This window comes from Cydia fagiglandana, chromosome 9 (genome assembly GCF_963556715.1).
Source record: "Cydia fagiglandana chromosome 9, ilCydFagi1.1, whole genome shotgun sequence".
NCBI lineage: Eukaryota > Metazoa > Arthropoda > Insecta > Lepidoptera > Tortricidae > Cydia > Cydia fagiglandana.
In genome coordinates, this window is record NC_085940.1 from 12,397,514 (window position 1) to 12,423,454 (window position 25,941).

Sequence of the window (25,941 nt, forward strand, 5' to 3'; positions counted from 1 at the left end):
TGTTTAATTCCAGAAAACTTCCATAGAATTACAATAAAATTAAATTAAAATTAAACTATTCGACTGTACAATAAAATTAAAATATTTATACTTCCATCCGATTTATTAAATAGAAATTGTGTTTAAAAATAACCGCTTTCTAAGTTTTTATAATTAATGATCTGGTGCTTTATTTCGTGCACGGTGTGAAATAATTTATTTTATGTAGAGGAAAGTACCCATTGTAGCTGGTGCACACGGACCATATTAAAGTTGGCCACTTACCCTTCTGCTTCTCGTAGCCGGCCTCATTGAAGTAGGGCTCTGCGTTGAGGATGAGCCCCTGTAGTGACACGATCACTTGTAGCAGCGAGCTGTCCTTGCCCCACACTTCAACACCGCGCCCCGACCATGTGCCCAGCAGAGAGACGCACACCTGGAAAAAATTATCAATTAAGCAATTATTGATTTTAGACCGGAATTCGAGCCATTAGTAGCTTGACCGTGAACTGTAAGTCCACTGTAGTGGACTGATGCCACTATTCTGTTTACGCCGTTTAAGCTTTACCGCTGTAAGTAGGGACAACGACCATGAATCAATGGCGGTTTCTTGAGCGTTAAGGGCGTTAAGGACGCAATCCAATGTACCCGACCACAGACAAGACATCCTCCAGACCCCCTCTGCCACAAATATACGGTAGTTTTACTCCATTTTCGAGTCAAGTGTCTTTGTGTGACGCCCGTGTCGTGATTGGTTCGTGTTTGAACGGACCAATCACGGCACGGGATTCAGTCACCTCGTCCCCCGCACCCCTGTATTTTTGGCAGCTGCACGTCAAACACGAACAGGCCGCCTCGTACGTACCTTGCCGTCCTCGTACAGGTTGGGGTTGAGGCGGTCGGTGCAGTACGAGTGGTAGTGGCACAGCGGCGGCGCGCGCGGGTACTCGCCGCCGAGCTGCACGTCGAACACGAACAGCCCTCCCTCGTACGGCGTCTTGCTGGGGCCGGCGATCATCACGGACAGCAGGTCGATGCGGTCCTCGAAGCCGCGCACCCACACCTGAAATATACGGAACATTTATTTTAAAGTTCCCTGTCATCACGATTCTAAAGTCTAATATACAATCCAACAAGAGAGAGTACAGTAGAATCCGCTTATAATGACATCGAAGGGAAGTGACAAACACGTCATACTAAGGGCCCCCCCACATCTGGCGTCTTTCGAGCGTCGGCGTCTACAATTCTATGGCCGACGTCGATGCAATGTCAACGCAGCGTCGACGCAACTGCGCAGCGACGTCATTTTCCATAGCGCTGGACCGACGCCGGCAGACGCCGACGCTCGAAAGACGCCAAATGTGGGGGGGCCCTAAGCGGATGTCATATAAAACATACTCGTGCAACTTCTTATTTTTGTTATGTTTTCCAAATTAATCTTAACTTCTTTTGTGAGAAATGAGTTTTATTAAACTTGTAACAAATATCAACTTGTTAAAACTAAAATACCTTACACGTCACGAACGCACCAAACGTCCTCGCAGGGAAAGATGTGGTGACGGCCACGAAAACCAGCGAATGTGTCAGTATAACCGGACATAATTTCATGGAAATAGGATTTTTAGGTCATAGTAAGCGGTTTGTCACTATAAGCGAAGTCATCTTATCCGAATTTATCACAAAAATTTTTATATGAAAACTAAACTTCGCACAATAATTACGTCATAGTATGCGGTTGGTCAGTATAAGTGGAGTCATAATAAACGGATTCTACTGTATATGTATAGGGCTTCACTGAGGGTGGCAGGGGTAACACTATGTATCATATTACATTTATTACATGATGGTTACAAGCTAGCATAAGTTTCTAGATAGCGAGTGTCAGCCACGTGAAGGAAAGAATGTTTTGACATATATTTCACATGGAAGGTCCAATTTTGTCCAATTGTGTCCAAGGTGTTGCCGTCCTCTGGCTGATATGATGATGACAGACTATAGTTGTGTGTAACTCACCCCGGGCGGCAGGTCGCTCTTGAGCAGCTTGATCTCGCGCTTGACGGCGGAGTAGAAGGTGCGGGGCTCGGAGGGCTGCTGCATGGAGAGGCGGAAGCGGTGGTGCGGGGGCGCGGCGTCCAGCACGCTGAAGCCCTCGCCGGACTATGGTTGTGTGTAACTCACCCCGGGCGGCAGGTCGCTCTTGAGCAGCTTGATCTCGCGCTTGACGGCGGAGTAGAAGGTGCGGGGCTCGGAGGGCTGCAGCATGGAGAGGCGGAAGCGGTGGTGCGGGGGCGCGGCGTCCAGCACGCTGAAGCCCTCGCCGGACTATGGTTGTGTGTAACTCACCCCGGGCGGCAGGTCGCTCTTGAGCAGCTTGATCTCGCGCTTGACGGCGGAGTAGAAGGTGCGGGGCTCGGAGGGCTGCAGCATGGAGAGGCGGAAGCGGTGGTGCGGGGGCGCGGCGTCCAGCACGCTGAAGCCCTCGCCGGACTATGGTTGTGTGTAACTCACCCCGGGCGGCAGGTCGCTCTTGAGCAGCTTGATCTCGCGCTTGACGGCGGAGTAGAAGGTGCGGGGCTCGGAGGGCTGCAGCATGGAGAGGCGGAAGCGGTGGTGCGGGGGCGCGGCGTCCAGCACGCTGAAGCCCTCGCCGGACTATGGTTGTGTGTAACTCACCCCGGGCGGCAGGTCGCTCTTGAGCAGCTTGATCTCGCGCTTGACGGCGGAGTAGAAGGTGCGGGGCTCGGAGGGCTGCAGCATGGAGAGGCGGAAGCGGTGGTGCGGGGGCGCGGCGTCCAGCACGCTGAAGCCCTCGCCGGACTATGGTTGTGTGTAACTCACCCCGGGCGGCAGGTCGCTCTTGAGCAGCTTGATCTCGCGCTTGACGGCGGAGTAGAAGGTGCGGGGCTCGGAGGGCTGCAGCATGGAGAGGCGGAAGCGGTGGTGCGGGGGCGCGGCGTCCAGCACGCTGAAGCCCTCGCCGGACTATGGTTGTGTGTAACTCACCCCGGGCGGCAGGTCGCTCTTGAGCAGCTTGATCTCGCGCTTGACGGCGGAGTAGAAGGTGCGGGGCTCGGAGGGCTGCAGCATGGAGAGGCGGAAGCGGTGGTGCGGGGGCGCGGCGTCCAGCACGCTGAAGCCCTCGCCGGACTATGGTTGTGTGTAACTCACCCCGGGCGGCAGGTCGCTCTTGAGCAGCTTGATCTCGCGCTTGACGGCGGAGTAGAAGGTGCGGGGCTCGGAGGGCTGCAGCATGGAGAGGCGGAAGCGGTGGTGCGGGGGCGCGGCGTCCAGCACGCTGAAGCCCTCGCCGGACTATGGTTGTGTGTAACTCACCCCGGGCGGCAGGTCGCTCTTGAGCAGCTTGATCTCGCGCTTGACGGCGGAGTAGAAGGTGCGGGGCTCGGAGGGCTGCAGCATGGAGAGGCGGAAGCGGTGGTGCGGGGGCGCGGCGTCCAGCACGCTGAAGCCCTCGCCGGACTATGGTTGTGTGTAACTCACCCCGGGCGGCAGGTCGCTCTTGAGCAGCTTGATCTCGCGCTTGACGGCGGAGTAGAAGGTGCGGGGCTCGGAGGGCTGCAGCATGGAGAGGCGGAAGCGGTGGTGCGGGGGCGCGGCGTCCAGCACGCTGAAGCCCTCGCCGGACTATGGTTGTGTGTAACTCACCCCGGGCGGCAGGTCGCTCTTGAGCAGCTTGATCTCGCGCTTGACGGCGGAGTAGAAGGTGCGGGGCTCGGAGGGCTGCAGCATGGAGAGGCGGAAGCGGTGGTGCGGGGGCGCGGCGTCCAGCACGCTGAAGCCCTCGCCGGACTATGGTTGTGTGTAACTCACCCCGGGCGGCAGGTCGCTCTTGAGCAGCTTGATCTCGCGCTTGACGGCGGAGTAGAAGGTGCGGGGCTCGGAGGGCTGCAGCATGGAGAGGCGGAAGCGGTGGTGCGGGGGCGCGGCGTCCAGCACGCTGAAGCCCTCGCCGGACTATGGTTGTGTGTAACTCACCCCGGGCGGCAGGTCGCTCTTGAGCAGCTTGATCTCGCGCTTGACGGCGGAGTAGAAGGTGCGGGGCTCGGAGGGCTGCAGCATGGAGAGGCGGAAGCGGTGGTGCGGGGGCGCGGCGTCCAGCACGCTGAAGCCCTCGCCGGACTATGGTTGTGTGTAACTCACCCCGGGCGGCAGGTCGCTCTTGAGCAGCTTGATCTCGCGCTTGACGGCGGAGTAGAAGGTGCGGGGCTCGGAGGGCTGCAGCATGGAGAGGCGGAAGCGGTGGTGCGGGGGCGCGGCGTCCAGCACGCTGAAGCCCTCGCCGGACTATGGTTGTGTGTAACTCACCCCGGGCGGCAGGTCGCTCTTGAGCAGCTTGATCTCGCGCTTGACGGCGGAGTAGAAGGTGCGGGGCTCGGAGGGCTGCAGCATGGAGAGGCGGAAGCGGTGGTGCGGGGGCGCGGCGTCCAGCACGCTGAAGCCCTCGCCGGACTATGGTTGTGTGTAACTCACCCCGGGCGGCAGGTCGCTCTTGAGCAGCTTGATCTCGCGCTTGACGGCGGAGTAGAAGGTGCGGGGCTCGGAGGGCTGCAGCATGGAGAGGCGGAAGCGGTGGTGCGGGGGCGCGGCGTCCAGCACGCTGAAGCCCTCGCCGGACTATGGTTGTGTGTAACTCACCCCGGGCGGCAGGTCGCTCTTGAGCAGCTTGATCTCGCGCTTGACGGCGGAGTAGAAGGTGCGGGGCTCGGAGGGCTGCAGCATGGAGAGGCGGAAGCGGTGGTGCGGGGGCGCGGCGTCCAGCACGCTGAAGCCCTCGCCGGACTATGGTTGTGTGTAACTCACCCCGGGCGGCAGGTCGCTCTTGAGCAGCTTGATCTCGCGCTTGACGGCGGAGTAGAAGGTGCGGGGCTCGGAGGGCTGCAGCATGGAGAGGCGGAAGCGGTGGTGCGGGGGCGCGGCGTCCAGCACGCTGAAGCCCTCGCCGGACTATGGTTGTGTGTAACTCACCCCGGGCGGCAGGTCGCTCTTGAGCAGCTTGATCTCGCGCTTGACGGCGGAGTAGAAGGTGCGGGGCTCGGAGGGCTGCAGCATGGAGAGGCGGAAGCGGTGGTGCGGGGGCGCGGCGTCCAGCACGCTGAAGCCCTCGCCGGACTATGGTTGTGTGTAACTCACCCCGGGCGGCAGGTCGCTCTTGAGCAGCTTGATCTCGCGCTTGACGGCGGAGTAGAAGGTGCGGGGCTCGGAGGGCTGCAGCATGGAGAGGCGGAAGCGGTGGTGCGGGGGCGCGGCGTCCAGCACGCTGAAGCCCTCGCCGGACTATGGTTGTGTGTAACTCACCCCGGGCGGCAGGTCGCTCTTGAGCAGCTTGATCTCGCGCTTGACGGCGGAGTAGAAGGTGCGGGGCTCGGAGGGCTGCAGCATGGAGAGGCGGAAGCGGTGGTGCGGGGGCGCGGCGTCCAGCACGCTGAAGCCCTCGCCGGACTATGGTTGTGTGTAACTCACCCCGGGCGGCAGGTCGCTCTTGAGCAGCTTGATCTCGCGCTTGACGGCGGAGTAGAAGGTGCGGGGCTCGGAGGGCTGCAGCATGGAGAGGCGGAAGCGGTGGTGCGGGGGCGCGGCGTCCAGCACGCTGAAGCCCTCGCCGGACTATGGTTGTGTGTAACTCACCCCGGGCGGCAGGTCGCTCTTGAGCAGCTTGATCTCGCGCTTGACGGCGGAGTAGAAGGTGCGGGGCTCGGAGGGCTGCAGCATGGAGAGGCGGAAGCGGTGGTGCGGGGGCGCGGCGTCCAGCACGCTGAAGCCCTCGCCGCCGGCCGCCGCGTCGCCCGGGGCGGCGGGGGGCGGCTCCACGTCCAGCGGCTCCGCGGTCGCTAGGGGGGCCGTCTCTGTTGTCGCTGCTGATTATATGTCTTTTTATAGTTTCTTCAAAATCAGATTTTCTTTTGTTTTGGGTGAAAGAGTTATTTACAAAGTGAATTTGATTGCTGATTAGACACACATATATGGCAGTCTTTAAACAGAGCCGATTTGAGCTGGTTTTCGAGTAGATTTTTAACTTGCACGACTTTTGGAAGTTTTCTCTCATTCACTTGACATAGCATAATTCAAATAATTGTGGCTTTTTACAGAAATGGTAATTACTTTCATTCGGTCTCAATTTAAGTTAGAGCAGGCTGGGAAAATGGCAAGAAAAGCTGGAAAGTGTGGGACTCAAAATAAGCAGAACCAAAACGGAGCACATGTTCTGCGATTTCGGTGGTCCATCCAGTTTTCCCCATATTGCCTTAAATGGTGTATAGCCCAAGAAAGATACAATCGGCTAGTATGGCGGAATGGAAATAATTAGTAATAGCTCAACTTTTCGGTGTATGGGACAGATAATAAATCTAGTGATTATGTCGACACATAATCCAAATAAATATATTACGTTTAGGTATTTAAAAAAAAATGTAAAAATATAAAAATTTACAGAAAATTTGTAAAAAATATTAATAACATTTTTTAAATTTATACTCATAGAGAAATATTTGCTTTATGACATTAAGCATGAATCACACAAAAAAATATTCTGTATCCTACATTTAAAGTAAGTAACCTACGGTTATTATTAAATTCAGTATATTTCCTTCCTCAAAAATGGTAATAGGCTATTTTTTCTCTCATTATTTCCAAATTATAATAAGTACAAGCGTTGCAATTTAATCGTACACTAAATAATACCGTATGGTGGGTTTTATGGGGTTGTGCATTAATTGCCTGGTTAAAAATGGTAGTAGATCAATATCATATGGGATTTTCATTATGAGTTATCTTTCGTCGAATACTGTAAAAATCGGCTTGAAATATGATTCGTAACACAAAAAACCATCAAAAACGTTATCGTTGCTTTAAAGTTGCCGCGAACGAGCCAGCGAGCTAACGCGATTGGTCGTTGCATGGAGCGGACGGCGGAACGATGAAACTTCCATCGCCCCGAGCGCGAATATTTAAAAAATATTTAGTATATTTATTATTTACTCGGTCAAGACATATGTACCAGTGAAATTAAAAAATATGGGAGACTAGATTCGAACTAATTATCAGCTTTAATCTGGGCAAGAGTGCTGTAAATAAGAAAGTAAATTTTATATAATTGCAAGCTTTCCGTCTTTGCGTGCGCGTTAAATTTAATACAATAATAGGCCAATTATATTGGGCTATTATACCGAAACACACCCAATTTGATAGCAGAAAAAGACGCGAAATTAAAATTTTCTTAGGGATTTCAAATCTTCGCGCCTATAAGTTTAAACCATTTAAAGTTTCAATAGCGGTCATTTAAGTACCACCCCTCACCACTAAAATGTAATTATCAAAAACGACAGTTGCTAATGTTCCCCAAAGTAAGCATTTCTAGTTATTGCTGCAATACAGTGGTACCGGGCACCTTACGACGCAAGGCCGAGCAGGAATCGCAAACCTTACAATATTTGCACTAATTAATTGAGTTAGGATTTTGTTAGTACTCTTTAATTGAATAGCAAACAATATAAGTTAAGTATTAGAAATACCGTTTTTACTGGATTTTTAACTAAGTAATTATTGTTAAACTTATTTTTACCGTGTGGTGTCGGTTAAAAATTCACTAAGTAACATAATGTATTTTGGCGACTAGGGCAATAAAAGTCGACACCATAACCAACAAATTAACAAACAACAAAAATTTGCAGTAATATTCCAAAACTCGACTGAACGCAAGCGCACCCGAACATGGAATGACTGACTAAAATGGCGGACCAAGTGTGCCACTCCCCTGACTCAGAGTCCTGTCATAAAACGTAAGGCCGTGGTATTAACGTCAGTTAGTGATGGGCCAAATCGAAAAATTTTCAAACCGAATAAGTCGACTCCGATTTAAACCCAAATCGGTTTGCAAACCGATTTGGCCAAGTCGATTTAACTTCTACTTTTTAAGTATCAGTAGTTCAAACAGCTCCGTAGTCTTTGAGTTGAGGAAATTGAATTGTCAATTTTACGCTTTGTTCGATCCGATCGACAGCAAAAATTTTGACTTAAAAGTTTTGTAATATTTTTTTAGTTTTGTTGCGCGGTAAATCACAATTTTATAATTTCCAAAGCTAAAACGGGAAAGCACTATACGAGCAAGCAGGAAAGAGCGTGCGGTCTCGTGCGATTTCGTGTCATTGGTCATTGCCGCGAATCGTTGAGTTAGCAAATCGACGCGGCGCAAAACTGCCAAACCGATCCAAGTATACCGCCAAATCAATCGCTTTAAGCCCATGCGAAATTGAACCTTACGACGTAAACAATAAGTTTCATTTTACTTTACCTGTAGATACCAAGTTTCGACTCGACTCAATAATGGCGGCAATGTGCATGGCAACATTTTTCTTCGTGGTTTGAAATCGATTTGCGTACATTTTAATGCTCAATATGTCAAATGAAAGTGACGCATCAACAAATATGAAAGGATGCGTTTAGAGCAGGTGAACGTATCTTAAGTCGATTTACGGAACACTCACGTCGATTTAGTCGACTTCAGACCTAAATCGGTTTGAACCGATTTGTGAAGTCGAATCGTAACATCGCTAACGTCAGTGGGTAGCTGAGCGGCGAGCGGTGAATGCAGGTAGCAATAAGGTGTTCAGTTAATGTTTTTATAATTTTAAATGACTTCTTTTCCATGTAGAAATAACCAAACAGATTTTAGAAGCATTTAATATTTTATTTGTGGCCGTATAAATTATGTTTTGTAAATTAACTACAATTGTTCATATTTGTGGATAAAACAATATACATACATACTATATAATTCATACTAAATTAACATTAAATAAATACATTATTTTTGACATAAAAATACATTGCGCGTATTTAGCTACTTAGCAAGCACTTTGTTTGATTACGATACCTGCAAGCAAGTAGTAAGTATATGGCTCCATCCTATCCTGTACCACGATATACAAGCGATAACATTTTTGCGACAGTTTTGTATAGATAATGGGTTTGTCGCTAGAAAATTACGATATCGAGATAAAAGTCAGGTCTATGAGGGCTATTGAAACCTATAATGGTTTTTACATACATGTTTTAAATTTGCCGCGCTTTTTCAAGTCATGCTGATTCACTATAGAATAGTAATCGAATTGGTTCAGATTTAACGTTCAATGCATATAAATAACATAATTAGTAAATAACATAATTTTGGACTAAGTACATACCTACATGATATCAGGCTATGGTTTGGCGCACCGTGACCTTGAACGGCGCGCTAATGTGTTACGGCTGTTAGTGGAGTCCAGACGGGACATTCGGTCGATTTGATCAGAAATGAAATTGGGGTCAATCTCCAAATTAAGCAACAATTAAACAACTGTACCGATATTTGGAACCTCAGAATAATATTGAGAGTAGAGATGCACCGGATAGTGACATTAGTGACCCACTATCCGGCCGAATACTGGATAGTAACTTTGCTAGATTTCAGAGTAAACAAATTGGATTTAAGAAACAGTCACGGTCATATTGTACTTACTCGTTTATTATTTCAAAACAATTTAAACATCCACATCCACTCACTTGCACGCGTAGGTACCTACTCATTTCGAACATAGAAATGAGTCCGCGCCAACGTTCACCACGAAACAGGTTAAAACCTGCACAATGCGCACCTAAAAACCGAAATGTAGGTATTGTTCCGCCGGCCGATGGTCAGGCCGAATATCCGGTATCCGACCAAACAACTATCCATTGCATCTCAAATTGAGAGTGGCAACACTGTCGTATTGCCCCTTTCTAGAATATACGTCCCTCGCTCCTACACTCCCACCACACAGGCAGGTTGCTTTGTCAGTTATTCAAGGCAAATTTTCAAGTCATTGGCTTGCTGTTTTTCCATCTAGAAGGTCGTGAAGCTAAACTACTGGTGAGTTTTTGAATTTGTACCTCAGTTTAGCTGACTATATTGAAATAGTTATTTATTTTACAAGGGGGCAAAGTTGTTGTTTAACCGCTCGTGCTAATATTGCGAGTATCAATTTTCGAAACATGGAATCTTGAGCGTTGCGAGGGTTTCAAAGCACGAGGGTTAAACAAAATTTGCCCCAATTGAAACAAAATCTTTCACCACACCAACCTGAAGCAAATATTAAATGTAATAATCAAATACAAATGAATGTTATTAAATATTTATCATCCGAAATCATGATTTAAAAGTCAATTCTACCAGCAAACATAACAAAACAACTCAAAATTTGCATTTGATTACTTTGCCTCACTTGTGATTAAAATGTAAGTTTGCTCTCAGTTTTTGAAGTGCAAAGTAAGCCTTTCCGAGCTGGTGTGGTGAAAAACAGTTTCTAACGGCTTATGCCATGATATGATGTGAAAGTGTTTTCAAAGGCTGCCTGCGTGCACCGCGCACCGTGGCTATGCCAATGAAAATACTGAAGTACATATCTTTAAAAACACATCGAGTTAGTAAAGCGTGCACGTATTACCATTAGAATTCAATTTTACACCTACATGAAGTCTCTTCTGAGTCTTGTTAGTTTAAATCTTTCTGTGTGTATAATAAGGTTTGAAATTTGTGATTTGTGTTTCGAATACGAATGGTACGGCTAGTTAATACGCGTTACGTAGAACCTACGTATTAAAGTAGACCCTGATATGGCGAGGAGGTTTCATCTGTCTAAGTATCTATCAGCAATTTGTCTTTTTATCCCGTTCAGGGTTAGTATAATATAGCAGAATGTGACATCCTGCGGATAAAGGTACCTTATGGCGATTGGCGCTTACGCTATTATTAACGCCGCTCCAATATTATTGCGACGCTATGCGGCATAAGCGCCAGCCGCCATAAGGTACCTTTATCGCGGGACGTCACAAATAAACTTTTAGTAATAAAAGTGCTGATAAACAACGTGTATCCGCTTAGGAGTCGACGAAATCGGCTTCTATTTCCGCTCTGAGAGATACAAGGTAACGAACAAACCTACATCCCATTGTGGGTGAGTACTTCGGCAATTCATAATTCATATACTTAAATTTGACTAGAAACAGAGAGAGATTAGCATGGCTCTGCGCAAGAATGACATACGAAATCGTGAAGTATTTCACTCTTTATCTACCTACTTATTTCTTTCCAACTAGATCTTTGATTTTGAATAAAATATTGGTAAAAATATAGGAAGGTACTTAAATAAATAATTTAGGAGGTACTTACTTACCTATAGCTTAAAAGGTTAAGGAAAAGAACTTTTGCATGTAGTTGTTATTTTGGATTTAATTACACTTCACATATATATAATTTTTTTTCTAAGTCTTTATTTAACATCTATAAAAATATGATCAAATTTTTAGGTAGGATATCCACAACGCAGGCTTCGTCAGGTGGTCACAAATGCAAATCATATATATAAAATCGAAAAACCAGAACGGGATAAAAAACGAGGGAAGAAGAGAGATGGCGCCTTACAAATTTCTAAAAAAGTTTTTGACACGTTTCACGAATAAGACGCACGTATGATAAGAAAAAGCTATTCTAATCTATTATCTAAATATGAGAATATAACTACTTAGAGCATAAAAATTATCGCTTTCGATGCGTATTTAACTTACAATAAGCAAAAGAAATTTTCATAACATTCTTCATTTTACGACTATCGGCCATTTTCGGAAACTCGGTTGGTTTCGTTTCGATCTTCAAATAACCAAAATTATGTTTGTTATGTTGGTATGCAGCAGGGCTTTAAATACTGTTAAAAAGTTGGTATCGTTACCACAAGGTGACAGATTTAACGTTAAGTTGTAACTAACGTTAAACCAGGTACCGTTAGTTATACTACTCTTACCGGTAACAAAATGGTAACGTTAGCAGTTGTCAATTTGAGCTAACGTTAAGTCAAAGGTATAATATACACCATATTTAACGTTAGTAGGTAACGTTAACAGCTGCTTATTTACCGTTTGATTCACTGATAGATGCCATCATCGTTGACAATCGAGCGAATGTTCATTCACTCTCAAGCAGAGATGGGCATTTCGTAATTGATTCCTGGTTCCACGATTACTCGAAATTACTTTGTAATCGGATTACCGATTCCCAGATTACTTTGTAATCGAACGATACCAAATTACTAAGTACACTTACATTAAGGAATCAGGAATCAACTTTTCTAATATTACAATTACTAATAATTGGAATCAATGTCGATTCCTCACTACAGGAATGCATTACTTGATTCCTTTCAGATTACATTTCGTACTACTACCACAGAATAAATAATAGTACTAAGTACAGAAGACTCACTCTCTAACAAAACGCGTCTGTTACGATCAGCACAGATATGGCCGCTAGGTGGCGACAGCGCCACGCGCGAACGGATGTACTTTTAGCTACCTGTAGCAAAGCGACGAAATCGCGGAGTGAGACACGCCTGCTACTATCTCTGTACTATCAAAAGTACATTTCGATAGTAGATATGTTGGCTTAATAGATATAGATGCAGCTTATTTGAATCAGGAGTGCAGATTTCGAAAATGACCATTTTGGAATCCAAGATGGCGACCATGCAGTAAGCATGTCATAAAAGTCGTCAGAGCGCAGATTTTGAAAATGATGACCATCTTGGAATCCAAGATGTCTGCCGTGCACTTTGACATTAAAGTCATCATGGGTAAAGTCAAGTTTTATCCGTTTTAGGGAGTGATACGAAGCCGGCAAGACCTTTTCACGGCTAGGCATGTATAGTGCTTTTCTCAAACATGCAATGCAATAATAGTAATGTCCCAATGTGATAGGTTGTTCAGTGCGTGTGGTTCTGAAGAGGAACGAAAATTTTATTACTTTTGCGCTACGAAGCACTGTTTAGGAGATCCAGCCCTATAAAGATTTTTCTCTCTTTTTGTTGTTCTTTTTATTAGTTTTTAGGGTTCCGTAGCCAAATGGCAAAAAACGGAACCCTTATGGATTCGTCATGTCTAATGTCTGTCCGTCCGTACGTCACAGCCACTTTTTTCCGAAACTATAAGAACTATAAGTACTGTTGAAACTTGGTAAGTAGATGTATTCTGTGAACCACATTAAGATTTTCACACAAAAATTGAAAAAAAAAAAACAAATTTTGGAGGTTCCCCATACTTAGAACTGCACTCAAAAAATTTTTTTTCATTAAACTCATACGTGTGCGGTATCAATAGATAGGTTTTCAAAAATTATAATGAGGTTTCTAATATCATTTTTTTATAACCTGAATAGTTTGCGCGACAGACTTCCAAAGTGGTAAAATGTGTGTCCCCCCTCCCCCCTGTAACTTCTAAAATAAAAGAATGATAAAACTAAAAAAAAATTACATTACCATGCAAACTTCCCCCGAAAATTGGTTTGAACGAGATCTATCTAGTAAGTAGTATTTTTTAATACGTCATAAATCGTAAACCGCAATTTTATTATATTACTTGCTGCTACGGAACCCTTCATGAGCGAGTCCGACTCGCATTTGGCTGTTTTTTTTTAATTTCCGTTTCACAGAATTTGTGACACACCTTCGTGGCATTCAGCCATTATCATATTTTATCATATTTTTTTAAAGTGGTAACACACTGTCGCACCGCGCCGCGGCCTCGAAACGTCGCACCCAAGGCCCCTACGCTTTCTGTTCTCTTTGACGGCGCAGCAACTAGTATAATTTCTCTCTCTTCGCTATTTTAAAAATGCCATTTGTCAAAAAAGGACAACCATACTGTTGACAAGGTGAACTTCAAATCAAGTGTTTCTGCTTCAAGCGAGGAGAAGGCCCGTCTCCTGGCCTCTTCCAAAACAGAGTCGGGTTATTGGCTTCAGGCGTATCCCTCCAGTAACTGCGCTACCCTGTTGGATAATGCCATTAGGCATTAAGTTCGCCATTTGTACATTATTTTTATGTTTTGTGCAATAAAGTTTAAATAAATAAATAAATAAATAAATAATAACTCCCTACGATTGGCGGTCGGTCTCCGAATAGGGGCTGATTAGCTAGCTTTAGATTAGCTTTAGCTAGCTGAGTATTAAGAGACCACAGTGGCTAGGACACTTGAGAGGATGGGAGAGGATCGTGCCGAGAGCGTACTTGGGACAACGAAGTGGGAGACAGCCGATGGACGTCCTAGGTACCGCTGAAACGACGTAGTTGCTCTAGACCTGCCCAACCTCCGCCATGCCGACTGGCGAGACCGAGAAACATGGCGTGATCTGGAGTCGGAGGCCAGGACTCACTTTATCTCTCGCATCGACTCGCATCACCGTAGCCGTAGTAAGTAATGTTAATATCCAGAAAGGGAAATGGGGACTACGTTTGTATGAAAAGGCGATTATCGATTTATGGGCGGTGATCGTCCATATTATTCTTAAGATGGAAATTAATCTAATGAACGTTTTGGAACTAGGCTTATAAAAATAAAGAATAATTTTATGTTGAAACAAGTTGTTATAAATGTGACGTCCCACAGGTAAAGGTACCTTATGGTGGTTGGCGCTTACGCTATTATTCGTTAATAATAGCATCGCTCCAATATTATTGCGGCGCTATGCGACGTAATCGGCAGCCGCCATAAAGTACCTTTTGCCGTGGAACGTCACAAATACCTACGTAGATGAAAAGATACAATCTTGCCTTTTATTTATCAAATCACATCATTTTTTGAGAAATTTGCGAATTAAATTATCCAAGTAACGACTACAATTAAATAAGAAATGGGATATCACAGTTATAAACCCTGGCAAGGTTGCATATATATCCAACCCTGTCTGACTGTGTTATTATGTACATAGTAATGTCGGTAGTTAAATAAATATAAGATAAACTCTTTATTTCATTTACGCGAGCGGAGCTGCGGGCCCGTCTAGTTTATACATATGTGTATATTATATATTTCGTCGTCTAGTACCCACAACACAAGCCTTATTGAGCTTACTGTGGGACTAGGTCAATCTGTGTAAAATTGTCCTATAATATTTATTTATTTATTTAATGCCATATATGTATACCTATGTTAATTTTACAAAATGTACCTATCAAATTGTATACTTTACTAAATATCTCTCTCCTCATTGGTGTTACAATAAAGGGTGTACTACATTATTAATTAAACACTCATAATATAATTATATTACATACACATAATAAGTATATCATAGGATATGTATAATCGCATTGGTTTGGTGTCTTCCCGCCACCAGGCGATAACAAACATGCTTCAATATTATTCTTAGGTTCCGAATATCGGTACAGCTGTTTAATGACAGCGTTTACACAAAAATAAAACGCTAATTAAATAACTTACCATATTCGGAACTACAGATGCAACGGATAGTTGTTTGGCCGCATACAGGATACCGGATATTCGGGCGCCGAATATTCGGCCGGCGGAAATATACCTACATTCCGATTTTTCAGGTGCGCATTGTGGAAGTTTTGCCCTGTTTCGTAATGAACTTTTGCACGGACTCATATAGGTCTATCACTAGGTACGAAATGAGTGCGCGAGCTAGTGAATTGAACGTTTAAATTGTTTTAAAATAATAATCGAGTACGATTATATTCCGATACCGGATAATAACCGAATATCCGGTGCATCTCTATTCGGAACCTAAAGTTTTAATCCTGCATGGTGCACATATGTATAATTTTGAGACAATGACTTGAAAATTTATCTTGTATAACTGACAAAGCAACCTGCCTGTGTGGTAGGAGTGTGGGGGAGAGAGGGACGTATATGCTAGAAAAAGACAATACGACCTAGGGGCTGTCCATAAATGACGTCATCTATCTTTGACGATTTTTGCCCCCCCGCCCCCCAAATTCGCATGACACCGTTTCCTCCTGTGTCATGCTACCATCATCCGATGTCCAGACCCTCCCCCTGCCCCAAATTTGAAATGACGTAATTTATGAATAGCCTGCTATGACAGTGTTGCCACTCTCAATATTGTTCTTAGGTTCCGAATATGGTAAGTTATGTAATTAGCGTTTTATTTTTGTGTAAAACGTTGTCATTTCAAAGCCGTACTTTTGGCCTTATTACAAAGGAGTAAGGTGCAAAAATGTAAACATATCTTTGACGTCGACTATTATTATACTATGTTATACTTATTAAGCCTCCTCCAAACTCGTGCGCGAATCGCGGCGCGAAGCCGCGAACGCGAGTGTGGCGTCGATTTTCGCAGACAGCGAAATCGACTCCACACTCGCGTTCGGGGCTTCGCCCGCGATTCACGCGCATAGTCTGGAGGGGGCTTTATGAAACTTAGGAACGTAAACTAGTTATGAATAGAAAGAGCACGAAATAGTCAATATAATACGTTTGTTGAAAAAAAAGTCTACAGACGCTTAGGCGCGAAAGGTTATTGTCTCATAGAAAATTTGAATTTCACGCCTTTTTCTACTGACAAAGTTGTTGGATAGACTTTAATATAAAATTAAAGAGTGGGCCTACAAACTTCGCTGTGACAGAATGTGAAAGTGTCACCAAAACTGTCAAATGACTACGATAATAAGTATTCCTTTTATAATGCCACTCCACACTATGCCATTCTGAAATTAATAAGAACGATAGTCATGCGAAATTTTTATTTTTGTAAAGGGTCATAACGTTGACGTATATAATTTGAACATCAACCAATATTAAAATAATATTGGAAATTATATCAGTTATTTTTAATTAGCTATCATTCACGCGCGCGTTCATTTCGCTCAGACTTGGCCGCACACTATTGGTGCGAGCGAGACGCCCGCGCACGTTCGAATTGGCCTGTCACTTGTAGCAACTTGTAGTTAAGTACATACTTACCTACATACTATCCACGCGTCCTTGGCACGAACTCCCGCCACCGCCCGCATTGAAACTGTCCCCGCGCGCCGCAAGGAAATGTAATCCTTAGCATTAGCGCACAGAGTTCAAATTTGGTAGTTTCATTTAGCGAATTTGTTAAATTGCTCTTATTTATTACATTGACCATGTTTTTGTGTGATTATGTATTTAATATCACTTTGAACGTTATCAGAACAAAGTCTGCTAGAAATTATATCTATAACCATTTTTTCTAGCACGTTTAAGGCGTAAATATATATACAAGTAATACAGATAATATTGATGTTGGATTCTCGGATAAATAGCTTAATGAAGTAGTTTTATGGTAATTAAATCAAAGACCTAATTATAACTTTTTTTTTATATCAAGTTACGACGTATATCCGTGAGGCCCCGCCATTTATTGAATTAGTTATTTTTCGTGTAAATATTTTGACCGATTCCATTGTCGACTCATTATATATATTATTTTCGTCACGTTTACGAACTAAAAATACTATTACCATTTTTAACAAACAAGAACGGCTCTTTTTTTAAACTATTTTTTTTTACCTACTTCCGGAGAGAAAGTTGGTTGGATTCGAAAATAAAGTATCTTAAAATGATCTAAAGAACAGGAATAAAAAAAAAAATCCTATTACTAATTAATGTTTAACGTAAGCGTATCTTTCTTGGGCTAGTATCCCTACCAGTCTGCTCTGACTTCCGGTACCTTGGGTCATTGATCAAAAGTGACGGAAACATCGACCGAGACGTGAAAAATAGAATAGATGCGGGATGGATGAAATGGCGACAGGTCTCTGGAACAACTTGCGATCCACGAATGCCCCTTAAACTTAAGGGGAAAATATACAGAACGATCGTGAGACAACAGTGTAATGTATGGATCAGAATGCTGGGCGACGAAAGTAGCGGATGAAAGAAGAGTGCACGCAGCGGAAATGAGAATGCTGAGATGGATGTGTGGAGTGACGAGAAAGGATCGGATTAAGAATGAGTATGTAAGAGGAAGTTTGAAAGTAGCTCCGGTAACGGAGAAAATAAGGAGTGCTAGGTTATCGTGGTATGGGCGTGTAATGAGGGATGAATGCCATATAGGCAAAAGAATATTAGGGATGAATGTTGATGGACGGAGAGCGTATGGTAGACCCAAAAAACGATGGATGGATTGTGTGAAAGAGGATATGAGAAAGAAAGGAGTGAGTGCTGAGGACACGAAAGACAGAGGAGAATGGAAGAGAAAAACATGTTGTGCCGACCCCACATGACGTGGGATAAGGGCAGGGGAAAGAAAAGGTCTCAATTTAAGTTATATCTCGGCTCGCTAGTGCTGTAGATGAAGGCCTATAATTTCTACTTTGTGTTGGATGATCAGAAATCTTTCGTCAAACTTTAGCACTAACAATTTTTTTTGGGGTTTGATGGCCTAACGCCAGTAACGCCTACGTACTCTAACCAACGATTAGTATCTGACGTCGTGATTGTGACCTCAGTATAACTTGAGGGCATTTCCAATTGAGTCGCTTAACGTCAAAACTCGGGTAAATTCGTCAGATTATGCGATTTTCGAATGTATTAAGAAAAAGTAATAGGATAGATATTTGCTGAGTGGGTCGAATGTATTTACCCGAGTTTGAAGCGGCACAATTTACGACCAGCCTATTTGAAATGGCAAAGTTATGAGATGACGCGAGAGTACTCACGGACGCCCTCCGTGGCCTGCGCCGGCGCGGGCTCCTTGGCCTGTGCTGTCTCGCTCTCGCCGGCCGCCTCCTGGTCCGCCATGCTCACCACCAGCGCGCCGTATTGGCTGCACACACACACCGTTTTTAATGACCAACACATGGACAATAGTATACAGATATAGACGAACCATACATATTAACGTGTAGCGCCCATGAACACTGCCAACATAATAACATCTTCAATATCAAGTCATGAAATGGGAATGGCAGACGTAAAGGGGCCCACTGATTAACAGTCCGCCGGACGGTATCCGCCTGTCAGTTAGAACAAAATTTTGACGGTTCCGAACAACTGACAGGCCGATACCGTCCGGTGGACTGTTAATCAGTGGGCCCTTAAGAAATATAATAACTAACATAAGAGTTTTGTTTTAGTCCCACTATATACTAGATAAATATATAACACATCATTTCATAGTCACTATCTATAAATATGTATATAATTATTGTAATCTAGTCACAAGTATATTTTTATATATAAAAGAAATTAATATAATTAAATGCGTCTCCTATAATCAGACAACTAAATGTGTTAATAGCAGTTGCTAAGTTTAATAAAATAAAAATATTAAATGAAATAATAGTAGGTAACAATACAATATTACAAATTTGATATAACTAGTAAATAGTATTTATATAATAACAATTCAATAGTTTAACCTCCCAAATAACACAAATATTGACAAACACTATAAACAACATGCTGAGACTCAAGTCCACCTCACAAATACAACCAAAGATAGGTATCACGCAAGACTCACATTAAATAATTCAAATACTTTAAAACTACGCGAGGACTCTAAATACTAATCAACGATATGTCTAACAATTTCATAAAACAACAATTCGAAAACAGAGAAATTAAGTTACCACTTTTTACAGTTTTTTTCTACTTGATAAAAAGGCCAATGCATAAAACTGAAAGTAAAGGGGAGTAACCGCACACTGCAGGGACATGTCAAACTACGGGAGTATAGTACGTACCCATTTAGTTCTTCCTTTGGCCACATGATGCTAAAAGTATCGGAAATTAAATGATCAGTGTTCACCTAAAATATGTGACAATTGGTGTGTGTAGAGTGCAGCTAGAGTGTAATATGTATATGTAAATTACTCGTTTATTATATATTGTGGTCATAATTATGTGGACTGTTTAGACATTTTAGGAATAAGTCATAACAGCCGGGCTAGCACATGATTGCCGCGACAGTATTTCGCGCCGACATAGACTACCCATCCCTCTTTGTTAACGTAGTTAGTAAAAGACGGATAGTCTATCTCGCCGCGAGATACTGTCACGCCAATCACGTGCTTGGCCTACTGGTATGCTTTACAATGAGTCATTTATTGAGCCTTTTTTTTCACAACAATACGTGCTCGCTAGTATCAAACATAGATTGGTATATTTGGTATACATAATATAATCCATTAAATAAATAAAAATGTCCGCAGTGTACGGTTCGGGTTTGAAAAAAACAACGAAATAAAAACAAAAAGATGACTTGAAATAGCTGGGTAACGAATCTGGGTCAGTAATTGGATTATTTAATATAAGTATTGCGATATGGGTATAAAGAAATTATATAAATGCGGATATGTTCCTTTCAAATATGTAGGTCACTATAACACCAACACTGTACATCTCAAGCCGATTTATAACATTGTTGATACAATAGTAAAAGCGTCATGTTAACATTTAATTTATGTATAAGCACAGTTAATTGAAGTGAAAGATGTGCTCAATCAAAAAATAATCCTGCCGTGATAAGTAAGTTTCATTAGAGCGCCAATACTGCGCCATACATTGATTTAGTGACAAACAATAGAATTTGTCACTTGTCCACTAAATATATCGTGCCCTATTAGCGATAAAGTGAAACTGTCACTATCGCGACAGGATTACTTGATTGAGGACAATCATTACATCAGTTTTTTTTAATTTATGGTGTAAGGAAATTTTCGTATAAACAACGACGGAATGCGAAAATAATGGGTTAACTAAAACACGTGGAACAACATAAATGGTATGGAATTATGTACAAAATGATTGCAAAGCAAACAAACAGTGCGTTCAAATGCGTATGTTATGTATAATGTACGGAGTTCCATGTCTGTACTTTTAGGCTTTAAAAAGATGAAACAGAACCAAGTGACTCCGTTTCTCAACCAACTGTTAATATTTGTAGAGATATAATAGATTACGTCGATTGCCTGAGTGGAATCATGAAGTATTATGAAGATGGTCGACAGATCAATAAACGTTAACGTCTGTGCGGAAAGAGAAGAGTCGTGAAATGTATGGGGCCCAATACAATCCACGGCTCTTCTCTTTCCGAACAGACTTTTTGGTTGATTTTTTTTAAATACCCAAATACAAACCATAGAGCAAGGGAATGACAAATAAAAAATAAACGTAAGCTCACACTGTAAAGTGGTAGGGTAACTTCTCTTCGTTCACGTTTTGCTTTTCCATTAAGCCGTTTAGAAATTCGGCCAATTCTTGGGGCCTTCTCCTGCGGAAAACAAATAAGTGTTTATTTAAGCCGCACTTTGTGACGTATTTTATAATAAACATTTTTAACCTGGCAATTTGAATGGAGTCCTTTTGGTAATCTTGTAGAAGTGAAAATAAACCATATTTACTTGCTTCAAGGTGCAGAATAAATGTCACACATAGAAACACAAAAGTAAGCAGCACTCTTGTTGTGATTTTTATTAAACCATCTTCATAAAACATAGTAGATACTCTAACTAGCCTCTGCCTGAGATTTCGCCTGCATAAAAGTCGTTAAACTAAAACTATATTGTACAGAAACCCTACTAATATTATAAATGTGAAATTTTGTATATTTTTTTTGGATATCTAGATGTATAACAGTATCACAATAATGGCTGAAAAAAATTGGCATATAGATAGCTTACGACCTACATCAGGAAATAGGAAACTTTTTAGCCCGTGAATCATAAGGGGGTGGAAAGGGGGATAAAGTTAGGAGAGCACTAAGGGCGAACAGGTGGAGGCTAGTTAACGACTTACCCCCTTATTTCTAAACGTCTGCTAAAGTTGACAAGCTCATAATAATTTGTCCCTTTCCGACGTATTGTTATGATGGAAAGATACAAATGATTATTATCGGCTTGCCAACTTTAGTAGACGTTTATGAATAAAGGGGTTACACGCTAATCTGCACGTTATATGAAGATGGTAAGTATACCTACAGCATGCTTCTCGCCAGCCGCGGGTGTAAGGGTGCGTACATACCGGCTGACTTCCTTGTGCGCCTTCACGAGCTGCGAGTGTATGAGGGAGCAGAGCTTGTAGCACACGTTGCGGGTCGTGCCGTCCACGTCCGAGGGCTCCACGGCCGCTACACACAATAAACTCTTTATAAGGCATAAGCGTGTCAGGAATTATGAAAACTGAACCCTATCACTATGAAATAAAGTTCAAAGTCGGGTGGGAAATATATTCCCTATGCGTTATTTAGGCTTAATCCACGTCAAAGTAGGTTGCCAATTTCTATACTAAAGCTATGGTGGCTTAAGTGTTTTATCCGTGCTTCCGAAAACCAACATTATTTGAAATGCAACTGCTTATGAAGAGATTAAAATATATTGAATTTTTGTGAAAAGATATCAACTTTCTATTACATAAAAGGTCTAAAGGACAGAGAGCCCTCGTACGAGTTGTATTTTAAAATGTAACGACTGGCCGTCAATTTTAATGTTAATCAACTTACGGGTATCGGCAATGACCGTTATGTCATCATCAGTGCCGGCGTCAGATCCCGAGGGCTGGAGGGAGATGGTCTCTATGGACAGATCTGGCTGCTTCTTTGATGTTGTGTTTTCCACCTGAATAAGTTAATATAAGGATATTATAACAATTATAGCCAAAAGACATCCACTTTAGGAAAATCATTACAATCTTAGACACAATAGTTATTTACGATACAAGTGCGTAAAAGAGAAAATTCGAAACGAGTGGCGATAAATTAAAACACGACCGAAGGGAGTGTTTTAAATCGACACGAGTTGCGAATTATCTATTCGCACGTGTATCGTACAACGTTTTACAGTACATATGGCCCTTTAAACTTTTGACATCGCACGAAAAGTGCTATTTTACGCATTAGTGCGGAAAAATAGGACCATATGTACTGTAAATGTCTTTATGAAGGATCGAAACGAATAATATATGTACATATAGGTCCGTTGACACGTACATTCAGTTAGCTCTCGCAACGTTTACTTTAGGGTGAAGTTGATCAAAATTAACCAATTGTGTTTTTTGATATTGGACAAGAAGTGAAGAAGGGAAGACCAAGGAGAGCGTACATGGATCAAATAAAGGAAAAGATCAACGTCGTGTCGTATCGGGCTGTCAAAGAGTAGGCAGAGGACCGCCAAACATAGAAATTGCTCCATCGACAAGAGTCATACTCTTAAATATATGATGATGATGATATTGGACAGATGGAATACCACCCTTACACATAATTATGTTGAGCGTGTCGGCACTTTCGTGCGATTTAAGGTCGCTAGCATCAAGCCGTCTGTCATCCAAAGCTGCTATATTTTATTGTATGGGAAGAAGTTCCACAGTTCACTGTCGGGTGACGTCGACCAGTCGGTGCATAGACTAGGAATCCTCTAGGCGGAGTTTAGAGCAATTATTTCATGAAACCGATGCTGCCAAAAATACTGGGGTGCGGGGGACGAAGTGAGCGAGTCTCGTGCCGCGATTGGTCCGTTCAAAGACACGGGCGTCATACAAGGACACTTGACTACTACCGTATATTTGTGGCAGAGGGGGTAGCGCTACTATGCTCAGTCTGGAGGATGTCTTGTCTGTGAGTCGGTGCAATTAGCCCTAAGAGATGTAAAGGTCACCTACCTGGTAGGGTAGACACTCACCTCCATGGGCTCGACGCAGACGTTGGCGGTGATGATGGCGCGGTCGTCGGCTAGGCGCTCGTCGTCGGCGGGCTCGGCGGGCGCGAACAGCCGCGCCAGCTGCTCGTGCACGCGCCGCTCGCCCGAGCGCGGCGTGCTCGCGCCGCGCTCGCGGACACGCTCGAGGAGACCCTGCATCCGTTACCAATCACTATTTAATTTGCATGAATTTGAATTTCGGAGGCTGCGCCAGCTGAAGAGACCACAGCTTCGGCTTATAGCTGGGACCATAACTGGCCACGCCTCATTTAACTTATTAACCCTACGTGTTACAGATGGCCCCCTCTGCAGAGCATGCATGGAGGCAGAGGAGACAGCCGCCCACGTCATTCTCGAATGGCAAATACCGGGCACAACACCTCGGCTCACCGGGGTCTCTCCCAGAAGTCGTCGGCAACGTCAAGGGTCTGCTAGGCTTCTTGGTAGAGTTTGGTTGGCAAGAATAGTGCCGCCAACCCATCACGCAAAATAGGCGCAATAATATGACGTCGAGTTGCGGAAACTAAGTCCGCGAAATCCTATAAGATATAAGGGTTTATTTTCGCTTACCAGAAAATGATCTTCGTGGAAGAAAGATGTACCCATCAAACGATCTAGAAATCTGCAATCTTTGTACAGATTCAGTAACTTGCGCATGATCTGCAATATAAAGAATCATAATTATAACAAGTACCACACTGACTTAACAATAACAAGTACCACACTGACTTAGTTTGACATTAAAGTTTTGTAGTTCGTCAAAAGAGTATAAGGATAAGAGTCTATAAATAATATGGTGGACACTATGGCCTAACTCTCCACTTGGCTCTGTAGCGTAGTAGCCTAAAATCGCAACAGCTTTCCTAGAAAATAGACTCAAGTATGATTTGTGTGGTCCTACCTCCTGGCTTTGCAAAGTAGGGTGTTTAGCGAACATCTCCTCAAGGCGGCGCATGGCGACCCTGCCGCGCTCGATGTGCGCCGCTACCCTTGGCTCCAGAAGACGGGGAACTGCGGGGGTGGTCACGGTCGTCTCGCCGAGCTTGATCGCAGCCACGTTCTCGAACATATCGCGGCGCACTGAAACGCCAATATTCGTTTTAAGGGTGATTTAGACGGTGCTATAATGCGCATGCGATTTTCGTAACATTGCAGATTATTGAAATTGTTGAAGAACCTATTGACCAAGAGGTCTAAGAGGTCTCTCATAATAGTCATAATAGCTCCGACCCATTTTTTATTTATTTAATATAATATGCATGCGAAATACGACATGCACATATGTATCTCCAGACTAACGAAATTTCTTTATCTGCATCTCCATTGCTCAAATGCTCTAGAAAGGCAAATAACGAAATTACGATTTTAGTTTTTCGCGGTTATACGCGCGGAAGAGGCGAATGGCGAGTGGTCCGTTTTGCCTGTGACCACAATTTCGCGTTAGCTATTAGCCTTGTGACTCGTTGCATAAATATGTAAATACGGCCCTAGAGCAGAGTAGCATCGTCCAAACTGTGAACTGACAATTCTCAAACCTTATCGCAAGCACATAAGGTATACCGATAGTCAGAGAGTTGTTGTTAGTACTCACTGGTCATGTCCGGGGCAGGCGCTAGTGGCGTACGCGGCTCGGCGTCGTGCGCGGAGCTCTGCGTCTCCCACGAGTCCTCTGAGCCAGATCCGTCGGAGCCCCACAGCTCGCCCTCTTCAGAGTCGTACTCGCCCACCTACGGATGTTAATCGTTACTGATTTTGTTTTCTACTATAACCCTGTCCTTCATACAAGAGGAAAAGAGAGTACATATGTCCAGAATCAACAACATCGACTTATTGTAAATTTATTTGTAAAGTCCTGGTTTACCAAACGCAATAAAGATGCATTTCAATATTTTGCACACGGGGAGTGTTGCCCAGCTACACCTTATAAAACGGTATCGTCTTGGGTCGTCCCATTCGTTTTTCGTCAAGTTCTTAAATTAGCCCTATTCTGCTTTCGTCACTCATTCTACATTCGTTACAATCGTCGGTGGCTTTCAATGTAGAATGAGTGACGAAAGTAGAATAGGACTAATTTAGAACTTGACGAAAAACGAATGGGACGACCCAAGACGATACCTATAAAACAAAGTTCCCCGCCGCGTCTGTCTGTGTGTATGCATGTTCGCGATAAACACGAAAACTACTGACCCGATTTATATGCGGTTTTCACCTATTAATAGACTGGTTTTTGAAGAAGGTTTAGATACATAATTTGTTAAGGTTCTGTGTAACCCGTGCGAAGCTGAGGTCGCTAGTTAATTATACACGGTGTAACATGAGGAAACCGAATAATTTTAACCACGCATTTCTGAGGTCAAAAGAAGTAAAAAAATTTAATGAGTTTAGGTCAATTTCGTCAAAAAAAATTTTTTTTTTGTTTTGTTTTTTCAATTTTATGAATGTATTTGTACATAAAAAA

General features: G+C 43.6%; 1 protein-coding gene and 1 pseudogene across 1 annotated transcript in view; one reads left to right on the forward strand and one right to left on the reverse strand.

Annotated features, from left to right (window-relative positions):
* The window catches only part of LOC134667393 ((E3-independent) E2 ubiquitin-conjugating enzyme UBE2O), a 45,389-nt gene that overhangs the window by 2,642 nt on the left and 16,806 nt on the right, over window positions 1-25,941 (reverse strand). Inside the window, exons 14-24 of the mRNA XM_063524796.1 lie at window positions 25,075-25,210; window positions 24,385-24,563; window positions 24,054-24,143; window positions 23,466-23,636; window positions 22,289-22,403; window positions 21,811-21,916; window positions 20,972-21,061; window positions 18,507-18,613; window positions 5,623-5,852; window positions 845-1,042; window positions 265-415 (exon numbers count right to left, since the gene is read on the reverse strand). Coding sequence (XP_063380866.1) covers window positions 265-415; window positions 845-1,042; window positions 5,623-5,852; window positions 18,507-18,613; window positions 20,972-21,061; window positions 21,811-21,916; window positions 22,289-22,403; window positions 23,466-23,636; window positions 24,054-24,143; window positions 24,385-24,563; window positions 25,075-25,210 — 1,573 coding nt within the window. The remainder of the gene's footprint in view (window positions 1-264; window positions 416-844; window positions 1,043-5,622; window positions 5,853-18,506; window positions 18,614-20,971; window positions 21,062-21,810; window positions 21,917-22,288; window positions 22,404-23,465; window positions 23,637-24,053; window positions 24,144-24,384; window positions 24,564-25,074; window positions 25,211-25,941) is intronic.
* LOC134667816 (U6 spliceosomal RNA) lies at window positions 10,967-11,079 on the forward strand (annotated as a pseudogene).